Source organism: Capricornis sumatraensis, chromosome 2, assembly GCF_032405125.1.
Source record: "Capricornis sumatraensis isolate serow.1 chromosome 2, serow.2, whole genome shotgun sequence".
NCBI lineage: Eukaryota > Metazoa > Chordata > Mammalia > Artiodactyla > Bovidae > Capricornis > Capricornis sumatraensis.
In genome coordinates, this window is record NC_091070.1 from 95,236,263 (window position 1) to 95,247,118 (window position 10,856).

Below are 10,856 nucleotides of genomic sequence, written 5' to 3' on the forward strand. Positions count from 1 at the left end.
AGTAACAGCCATACTGTTTGGGCTATTTATGTAATGAAAAAATCTTCTAAAAATAATACTTGGAGGCCCAGCCTGCTAGGCTAGGTGGCTGAGCCAGCTGGAGTGGCAGAAGGTGACCAGGAGCTGTGATCCCTGTGCCGACATAGTGGTTGCGATTCAACGATGCCTCTCTTATTCAGATTGCAAAACCACTCCCGGCCAAGAGCCAGAGAGAGACTTCGTCTGTGTCAAGTGGCGTTGAGCTCCTTCCTGAGAGGAGGTCCTCTGTCAGCTTGATTTTCTGCACACTCCCAGACCCCAGGAGACTGCTGCTGGCTGTTCTTTGGAAAACCAGGATCCGCTTGAAAGAAAGCATCCAGGAATCAAGCAGGGCCTTAGCTTGTTTTGCATGGATCAGAATCATAGAGTATCACCACTAAGAAGGAATTTCACCAGATACTTAACCAAAAGAAGCATGGCGTCTGCAGGTATTCCATTGGAGTGATGTTTGATGTGGGACCAGAGGCAGAAAGGAAGAAGGGATGCAGGGAGGAAGGAAGAAACTAGAAACCACCAAAATACCTATGTTAGAGTGGTGATAAACCACAGCCAGCCACCCCACAGACTGTTACACAGCCGTTTGAAAGACTGAGTGAGGTCTGCGCCCACTGACCTGGAAAGTGAGGTTTAGAGAGATGTCCAGAGCAGGGCTGGGGCTGCAGTTGGCAGACTGGGACAGCAGGCTAGATCTGGTCCTCTCTTTGGTTTTGTGCATCACGTGAACTAAGAATAGCAATTTTACATTTTTTGCCCAGAAGTTGCTTTAAAGAGTTTGAGAAAAATTCAAGAGATTTTGCCACCCATGAAACCGACGTGACATTCACACTTCAGTGTCCATAGTAACGTCCAGGATCACTCATCTGCACACTGTCTGTGGAGGTGCCTTCACACGAAACAGAGCTAAGTGAATTGCAGCAGAGAGCTTGCAGGATACAAAGCGGAACATGTTCACGAGCTGGCCCTCTCCTGAAAAAGCTGGTTGGCTTCTTGTGCAGAGTGTGTTGACGTTTTATGAAGCTGGAGTGTAGACCACTGTTCTCAGCACTTGGCAGAGTCAGTGTATTAATGTTGGCTATTTTTTTCATTCATTTTATCATTTATCCATCATAGGCGTAATGCCTGCTGGTGGAGCCAGGCCCTGGGAACCAGCAGTGACCAAGCAGATGCAGCGCCCGTTTTCTCAGAGCGCAGCGTCTGTGTCTAGAACCTCTAATATAAACAGTATAAACATGAGCCCGTCCTCCTGTGCCTCCTGTGATGACTTGCTGGTCAGCCCCTCGCATCCCGTCTCCCTTCCTCCCCTCACTGTGTATCCTGACTGCCCTGGTCCCTTCTAAGGAGAGATGCCAGACTGGCCTCCTGGCGTCTTGAAGTGAGGTCAAGGTCTAGGAGTGTTCATTTTGAATTCTCTCGGTCTGGTTTCAACATGCTCAAACCTCCATCTTTGTGTTTCTAGCTCACGCTCTCCAGTGGACCCTAGAGGGCAAGGCAGCCGTGCCGGACCCCCATCACGTGGATGGGGGCAGCCATCCGTCATGGAGAAGGCTGCAGCCATAGCGCCGCATGAGACCTCCCCAGTAAAACCAAAGCCACCTCCAGACCCACGCCCCAGTGCCTCAGTTTCCACGCAACAGCCTGAGAGTGGAGCTGTGTTCAGCCCTGGGAGGAAGCCGGCTCTGTTGGAGGCGGTTTGAAGACTGTGGTTTGAACCAGGAAACTCGCTTCGAGAACCAGATGTCCCTCATCTTCCTTCCTACTCATGCCCCCCACCTTCTTGGAGATCATTTTATTTATTCTAGGAAAAACAGCACTAGCTTGGTCCCTGGAGCCTCCCCACATTTGGATACTTCTCTCCGCTCTGGTGGGCAGCCCGGAGCCCAGCGGTGGACATAATTGATCTGCTGGGGAGCTGGAAGAGGAGCAGCCACGGGCCCGGGGTGGGGCGGGGGTGCACAGGGGAAGGAGCTGTAGGGACCCAGGATGGCGGCCAATGGCACGGCCTCTTCCTCTTGTCTGGACCCCGCCGCGTTCAAGGTCACGGTCACCGTAGTTCTCACGCTCCTCATCCTCATCACCATCGCTGGCAACGTGGTCGTCTGCCTGGCGGTGGGCTTGAACCGCCGGCTCCGCAGCCTGACCAACTGCTTCATTGTGTCCCTGGCCGTCACTGACCTGCTGCTCGGCCTCCTGGTGCTGCCCTTCTCCGCCTTCCACCAGCTGTCGTGCCAGTGGAGCTTCGGCAAGGTCTTCTGCAACATCTACACCAGCCTGGATGTCATGCTCTGCACGGCCTCCATCCTCAACCTCTTCATGATCAGCCTCGACAGGTACTGCGCCGTCACGGACCCCCTGCGCTACCCCGTGCTGGTCACCCCGGTCCGGGTCGCCGTCTCCCTGGCCTTAATCTGGGTCATCTCCATCACCCTGTCCTTCCTGTCCATCCACCTGGAGTGGAACAGCAGGCCTGAGAACCACAGCGACAGCCACGCCATCCCCAAGTGCAAAGTCCAGGTAAACCTGGTGTACGGCCTGGTGGATGGGCTGGTCACCTTCTACGTGCCGCTGCTCGTCATGTGCGTCACGTACTACCGCATCCTCAGGATCGCCCGGGAGCAGGCCAGGAGGATCCACAACGTGGGCCCGTGGAGGGCAGCCACGCTCAGGGAGCACAAAGCCACGGTGACGCTGGCTGCCGTCATGGGGGCCTTCGTCGTCTGCTGGCTGCCCTACTTCACCGTGTTCATCTACCGGGGGCTGCAAGGGGACGGCGCTGTCGACAAGACCGTGGAAGACGTGGTCCTGTGGCTGGGCTATGCCAACTCGGCCCTGAACCCCGTGCTGTACGCCGCGCTCAACAGAGACTTCCGCACGGCCTACCAGCAGCTCTTCCGCTGCAGCCCCGCCGGCCACGACGCCCGCAGGACTTCGCTGGGGTCCAACAGCTCTCAGCTGGTGAGGCATCCGGGCCGGGAACCCAGGTGGCCGGAAGAGAGGCCCCTGAGGCTCCAGGTGTGGAGTGGGACTGAGGTCACGGCCCCCCAGGGCGCCGCAGACAGGTAACTCCCCCGGCAGTTTGCGTGCGGGAAGGAGCATGGTGGAGAGGAGGGTCTCGTTTGCATGCAGGAAGGAGCGTGGTGGAGGGGAGGGTCTCCCTCAGGGTGACAGCCGTTCCCCAGTTGCTGCCTCGGATGCTGCATGCTGGGAAGCCTTCACGAGCACTTTGCAAACCCTGTGTTGCTGCATCCTTCTGAATGCCCCCTCAGGTAGAACTTTTGACCTCCGTTTTCAAAAGGAGCGAGTCAGATCTCAGGGAACTTTGCCAGGGCCCCACACAGAGCTGGCATCTGCACAGAGTGCCCCTGACTCAGAACTGGTGGGCCCTCTCTTCTAGCTACCTCGTCCTTACAATCAGGGGGCCTAAGTGTGAGGCTCAACTCCGCCCACTTAGTTAGCGGTCATAGGCGTTCACTTAAATCCGCCAACAGCCCTCAAATAGCCATGCACTAGTGCTGCCACCGGGGGCTTCAATCAGAGGCCCCATTCACCCCACAGTCTTGAGCACCTGTTACGCACCAGCTCTTACTTTGTGGAGTGCTCAAGTGGGAGAAAAAAGAGGCTTGGCTGCATCGGGAAGACGCAGCCTTGAAAGCCAGGCTTGGGCATTGTAATTTAGGTCTTAGGAAAAGATAGAAGGATTAGAAGTTAGGATGGGGGTAACCCAATCACCGCTGTGCTTTGGAGAGAGGATTCTGGTTGTCCCCTCAGACGTGGACCTGAAGAATGAGATGGGGACATCGGTGAAGAGGGATGCGTGACTGCTCCGTAAGAGGGAAGAGAATAGGGCAACATCTAGGAGGCTAGTAAAAAGTGGGCTTGGAGACCACTGCATGTCTGAGACACAGGGCATGCAAGAGAGAGGAGGCCCCAAGACTCCACCCTCGAGAGGTACCCTGGCTGGAAAGATAAGGTCAGAATGAGGCTGAGATAAACTCACTTGTGACAAAGCCCCTGAGAGGTATTAAGGGAAACCTCCCCAAAGACTTGAGTGGCTCAAGGAAGCTCACACTTGGAGAGAAGTTTCACAAGGCTTAGCGACCCCCATCTAGCTGTTGAGGGGAGTGAAGGATGCCGGTAGAATCCCTGACACGTACAAATGCTCAGGAAAAGTTACCCTCCTTTCTCTTCCCACAGACCACGCCTTTGCCCCCCAGAATGCTGGTCTGTGTGAGTGATCCATCCATCCATCCACCCACCCATCCACCCACCCATCCATCCATTCATTTGCAAACGTGTGTCAACTTCCCATCACATGCCAGGAACTGTGCTGGGCAGCAGGGATGCAGAAGCAACGTTTTGGCATCTGTTTTGACAGAAAGGTTTGGGAAGTCCGCTGCACAGCCTCGTCTCGGCTCTGTGGCTTGAGCACACCTCTGCCCCTCTTGGGCCTCAGCATCCTCCTCTCATGGATTATGGGGTTTGTCCTCAAGCAGCCTGCCCTGCTCACCTCCCAGAATCACCCGAGGCACATGGGGGCCGAGGGATGCCAACAAGCTCTGTGAGCGCCCTGGGATACTTGTTTGCTCTCGAGCACTGAGCACTGGACTCGAGAAAAAAGCTTGGATGAGCACCGCACACCTACACCCTCTGGGAGCTGGTATTGTTGGGGACAAAATTGCCCAACCGGACTCCTTGGCCTTGTGTCCCTCTGGCCCTTGCAGCAGCTGGGTGTGCAGTGTCCCCGCTTCGATGTGGGTCCCAGGCCCTCCCCTGTGCCCTGCTATCCTTCCAGAATGAGCTTCATTGCTCCTGCCTCCAGCCTCCTCCAGGCCTCCCAGCCCCTAGATTCTCCCTGTCCAATCCATCCTCCAAGCCGCCCAAAGACATCTCTCCAAAGTGCAGATCAAGAGGTCTGACACGGGGTGAGATGACCCTGTCCTGCACACTGCTTCACTCAGGACAAGCAGTCTTAAGTACAAAGCTAGTTTAGTTCACAGAGCAAAGGACAAGGCATGGAGTGTACACTCGGGAGAAAGCCGTCGACACGGTTCAGTCTGGCCATCATTCCACTTGCTCTTGTGCTAACCAGTGGGACCCGGGTTAATAGGCTGCCTTTACCCCCAGGTCCTCAGGGAGACATCCAGTAAGCACTGCACTGGCAGTGACCAGCCCTCATCCAACACCCGTTAGGTGCCAGTTTCACCTCGGCTGTTATTTCTGTATATTGATCTTTCTGTGACAGCGTCTTATCCCCACCCCTCCCAGGTGCTGGGTTGCAAAGGGAGATAGAGCCGGTCCCCCTCGCATGCTGCCACCCTCGCCACCTGTAACTGCTCATGGTCTGGTTGAGGAACAGATGGCATGGTTCAGCGCTGCGTGTGCTAAGCCTTGACATCCAGCGTGCAGCACACCCGGAGGCGGCAGTGATGGCCCAGGGAGCCTGGGAGCAGCCCTCCCAGCTGAGCCCTACGTGCAGGTGGGAACGGCCCTCCAGGCGGCGGTGCCGGGGCCCCGTGAGATTCAGGGCCGCAGTAGTTCCCCGTACCGCCCTGTGAAGAAGGTGTTTAGCTCCCACGTTACAGGTGGGGGGAACGAGGCTCGGAGAAGTGACTTGTTCAAGGAACTCAAGCTAGTGACGCAGCCAGAGCCAAGATCTGAGCAGAAGCAGAAGTAGCAGCCCCCCTACTGATTGTCCTCCGGGTGCCCGGCACGTGGCAGGCAGTGAGTGGCCACCTCCTCTTCCGATCGTCAGCACCACCCTGGCCGCCGAGGCCAACTGAGAGGCTGGGCCTGCCTGGGTCACACGTAGCAGCCGCGGAGCACAGGGGTCAGGCGGAGGAGGTGGTGAACCGGCTGGAGGGCCTTGTCTATGGTTGTGGGAATATGTTCAGGAAGCCAGGGACAGCCAGAGGTTGTGTTTCCCGCGGAGGCTGCCAGGGTGATTGGGGACTTGTGTGACCCTTCGTAAGGTTGGCTCCCAGCTTCCTCGATGACCGATAGTATGTCCTTTCTGCTCCCCATTTGGGCGCAAAACCCAGCATTGACCTGGCAGAAAACCCTTATCACTGCCAAAGGGCTGGGTGCCCTTGGTTGGAGGTGGGGGAGGTTGGGATGGGGGGTTGGGCAGGGGCGTGGCCCAGTCAGCCAAGGGGAGACTCCAGGAGAGAGTGGCTGAGCTGGACGGTCCTCCCCTCCCTGAGGCCGACCTGCAGCCTCCTCCCCAGCAGGATGCTCTGTCTGCCCTTTCTTGACCCGAGGTGGCCTTCTTCAGCTCGCCACTCATCACCTCTCCCCATCTTTGACCCCAGGTCCCCAGCCTCATCCCCTCTGCTCCACTGACCCTGCTCAGTAAACTCCACTGCTTTTATTTGAAACAGGCCTGGGTTAGCTCCCAAGAGAGGGCTGCTGTAACAAATGACTGTGAACTTGGTAACTGGAAGCAACACAGGTTTCTTCTCTGCTAGTCCAGGAGACCAGGAGACTGAGACCAAGGTGCGCGTAGGGCGGGTTTCTTCTGGAGGCTTCAAGGGAGAACCCCTCTCCCTGCCTCTTCTGGCTTCTGGGGGCCGCTGAGCTCATTGGCTTGTGGCCCCTTCTTCATATCACTCTGACCTCTTGCCTCCGTGGCCACGTCTCCTCCTCCTCTTCTCCGCCTGCCTCCTTCCTTTATTAAGAGAACTTGTGATTACCTTTAGGGCCCACTGCGGTAACCCAGGATAACTACGCTATCCTAACGTCCTTAACTTAATCACATATGCAGTCTTTTTTGCCACATAACGTCCTCAAGTTCCACCATGAGGATGTAGACCTCTGGGGGCCCACGTGCAGCTGTCAGAAGCCCCAGCTCCCTGACTTAGCATGAGGATTAGAGGCTCTTCATGGTTTACCCCTGACCACCTCCTGACCCCATCCCCAGGCCCACAGCCACCCTCCAGCCCCTTCTGCCCTCACCAGAACAAACCACTCTATGAGTTCATTCACACGCACTTACCGAGAATTTGCTACATGCCAGCACTGTTTGAGGGTGTCACGTTGAGCCAGGCAGAGGCCCTTGTCCCAGGGGGATGTTATTCTAGGGTAGTGGTTCTCTGAATGTGGGCCCTCAGCTAGGAGCAATGTAGCTGACATTGGCCACGCTGCCTCATCCGTCCGGAGCTAGGATTCCAGCCCAAACCCATCTGACCTCAAAGCCAGGGTCTTTCCATGATGAAACGCTGAATGGACTTGAGTTCAGCCCAGACTCAGTGCTAGTCCCGTAGAGAGCAGATGGGAAGCAAGCAACTTGAGGCCCAGAGCAACTTCGGGGAGGGGCTGGAAGGAGACCCTGTTTCTCTGAATCCCTGCCCAGGGCTCTTGAGTCCTTCCCCATATACTCAGCCACCCTATGCTGTCTCCCAAGGCAGGGAGATGAGCTTTCTGAGCATCAGAGTATCTGCGTCTCTCTAGAGACGGAGTCTTCCACCTCCTTGCAGGGTGCCTGTGCCCACTGCCCTCCTCCCTGCGGCCCAGAGGTGGGAGTCAGAACTCAGGAAGGAGAAGAGGTGCGGAGGGAGGCAGGGAGCCACAGGTGCCCCCTGCAGCCAGCCCTCTCCCCTCTGCCTCCCATCCGCCCTCCTTCCTTCTGCTGCTGGCGAGAATGTTTCCTCCGACAGGACGACCTTCAGCTCTGCCCCTGGGCACTCATCCTGACCCACGAGGCCCTGCCCTCCAGCTCGGCCCGCTCCCTGCCTCCTCTTCTGCACCCCTCAGCTCTGTCCCCAGGCTATGCCTCCCCCCAGCCCAGGACAGCTTCTCACGCCTCTTGGCACACCCTCTCTGGGTGGTGCCTGCTCCCCTAGACTGTAAGCCCCCTGAGGGCAGGCCCATGTCTGTGCTGATTCCTGCCTAACACCTAGCACTGGGCCTGGCAGTGTGCTCAGCAGTGCTTGTTGAATGAATAAGTGAATGACTGAATGCATAAATGTCTTATTGTAGGTCCATAGGAGCCCAGAGAGGTGACTAACACCACCCCTGCTTAAGAGATCAGGGAACCCAGTCTCAGAGGGAAGTTGCTGGAACCTAGTGGAAGCTCAGAAATTCCTGGTTCCTTTTTCTAACTCTGACGTCACTAAAGGGCTTGCCTCCAACTAGCAGCATCAGGAGCAGGTCTGACTGGGGGATCCACAGCCTGCTGTGAATCACAGAGTCACCCCACATGCCCCCCAGGAGTGGTGAAAGGATCCTGGACTTGGGATGGGGATCCATAGTTCGGACAGCCTGGATGTGGTTTATTGTGTCTCCACGCTGCTGTGACCCAGTTTGACCTGAGGTTGGGAGCTGGGGGAGGGCGGATCTGGCTTTATCTTCTGCTCCAAGTCCAGTCTGGTCTGGCAGAGGAGGCTGGGATCCCATTAGCAGTAAAAAGTTTGCATGACTAATGTATACACGCTTCTTCTTAAGAAGTAGCTTTGCTCAGAAAGGAAGCATTGCATAATTTACCCCGAACTTGTCCACTCATATCATTTGGGTTCTGAAATAGACTAACCTTTGGCACGTTGATTCCAGTATTTCTTTAGGGGCCTTCCCGAACACTCTTGGCACAGGTGCCCAGAGCAGCTGGTATCCTGCACCCTGCTCCCCATCCCCTCCCCACCCCCACCCCACCATACCAAGGGGCCTCCCTGCCCCCTGCACTGGAGCCCTGCTGCCAGCTGCCTTGTCCCCCGCCCTCTGCGCCTGATGGTCACACTGCAAGGCTAATGGGGTATCTTCCTGCCTCGGGGTGGAACCTAGGGAACCTGATAGGAGCCCTGGTCTTCCCCTAGTTAGGGGTTGGGTGATGTTAGACAAGTCACAGACAGTCTGAGCTGCAGTTTCCTTACCTGTAAAATGATGACTGTTATCAGACCTACTCTGCAGAATTGTGAGAGTAAAATGGAATCAAGGATAGCAGCGTTTAGGACAGTTCCTGGCACGTGGCAGGTGCTTTAACAGACATGAGTTTCCTTCTTTGCCATCCATCACTTTTCCTTTCTTCTCATTTTGTCTCTTTTCTGTCATTTTCTAGCTTTCTTGTGTATAGCGCTTTTGTTGAGACACGCTTCGCATACGGTAGGACTCACTCATTTCAAGCACACTTCCCTGGCTTGGAGTTTGTTCACCGAGTTACGCTGCCATCACCACAGTCAATTTCAGCACGTGTTCATGACCCCAGAGAAGCTCTGTAGCCTTTGGCCATCACCCCCAATCCCTGCGTTCCCCACCCCGCCGTGAATGTCCTTCCTGTCTCCATGGACGAGCCTGTCCTGGGCATTTCAGATGACCCATGATGGTCTCCCGTGCCCGGCTGCTGCACTGAGCGTGTGCTGCTCTGGTGCTTCCTGCATTTTCTGTCTTTCCTCACTTCCTTTCCTTTTCCCATTCTGCTCTGTGCTGTCTTTCCTTCCGGATCCCCACTCCCTGCACGTCCAGGGTCCCTTCTCTCTTTTACCGAGTGCTCGGGCTTCCTGGCCGCTCCGGGTCGTTCACGGCCCTGGGGGTGGGGGTCCAGGTGTGAGGCTGCCTCCTGGACCGCGCGGAGGCCTGCGTCCCCTCTCCTGCCTGGGTGAGCTGGGAAGGCCCTGCTCGGGGCTGGGGGGTCTGTGCTGCTACACGGCGGAGCACTTGGGCTGCACCGAGGCGTTAATCCTTTTCATCTTCTGTCTCTTCAGAGAGTTTGGGGAGTGAGACCCCCTCCCAGCCCTGGAGTCAGGGGAAGGAGAGCAGAGGGAAAGGAGGTGGGAAGCCTTTTACAGCCTCACAAGTCAAGGAGAATAAACCGTGGCCCCCCAGGAGTCACTTGAAAGGTAGAGAACCGCTCATTTCCCGCCCTCTGGGGACGGCGCCTTTGAAGCAGGCTGGAGGCCCCAGCGGTGCCCGGCCACCCTCCCTCCCTCCTGCTGGCTTGGCACAGACCCTGGCGCCTGCCCTTTCCTGATCCTCCCTTCTGGCGCCTTCTGTCACAGGTCTGACAGGACTGCTATGGGGCTTCCTTCTCGGGGGCTGCAATGCAGAGGGAGGGGGGCCCGCCGCTAGCAGCTTTGCACCGACAAGAAAAGGGTAAACACACTAGGTGAACAAATTAGGAGAAGGCCTTTTCTCCAGGGCACCCAGCCCCAAAGTACATGGCTTGGCGAGCAGAAGGAGGTCTGGATTTCAGCCCTGATACCCTCGTGCAGAGAACAGAGTCACAGAGAGGTCCTGCACGCCTACCAGACCCCTGGGAAATGGCAGGGTGGAGGGCAGGGCTCAGCAAGCCTCTTCTTCAAAGGGCCAGACAGGATAAGTGCGTTAGCTCTTTGGTGCCTATGTTCCAAGGTAACCACTACTCAGCCCTGCTGGCATAGCAGGGAAGCAGCCCCTGACAATACAGAAATGAATGGTGCTGGCTGCCTTCCAATAAAACTTTATTTATGGGCGCCAAAATAGGAATTTCATATCATTTTCACTAGTCACAAAATATAATTCTTCCATTCACTTTTGTCAACCATTTCAGGCTAGTGTCTGCCAACCCCTGCGTGCTGTGTTGTTAAGTACCTCAGTCGTGTCCAACTCTTTGCAACCCCATGGATTGTAGCCTGCCAGGCTCCTCTATCCATGGGGATTCTCCAGGGAAGAATATTGGAGTGGGTTGCCATGCCCTCCTCTAGGGGATCTTCCCAACCCAGGGATTGAACCCAGGTCTCCTGCATTGAAGGTGGATTCTTTACCATCTGAGCCACGAGGGAAGCCCAAGAATACTGAAGTGGGTAGCCTATCCCTTCTCCAGGGGATCTTCCTGACCCGGGAATCAACCCGGGCTC

The 10,856-nt window shown here is 56.3% G+C and overlaps 1 protein-coding gene across 1 annotated transcript; it reads left to right on the forward strand.

The window, feature by feature from the left end:
- The first annotated feature begins 2,019 nt into the window (after window positions 1–2,019).
- HRH2 (histamine receptor H2) lies at window positions 2,020–4,267 on the forward strand. The gene is made up of 2 exons (XM_068991629.1): window positions 2,020–3,095; window positions 4,231–4,267. Exons 1-2 carry the CDS (start codon window positions 2,020–2,022, stop codon window positions 4,265–4,267), a joined length of 1,113 nt encoding a protein of 370 aa, XP_068847730.1.
- The last annotated feature ends 6,589 nt before the right edge of the window (window positions 4,268–10,856 follow it).

What these genes read in the sequence shown, in the direction of transcription:
- HRH2 (XM_068991629.1), top strand. Translation starts at nt 2,020, where the DNA reads ATGGCGGCCAATGGCACGGCCTCTTCCTCTTGTCTGGACCCCGCCGCG. An exon ending in CCCCAGGGCGCCGCAGACAG is followed by an intron (nt 3,096 to 4,230) that starts GTAACTCCCCCG and finishes CTCTTCCCACAG; the next exon opens with ACCACGCCTTTGCCCCCCAG.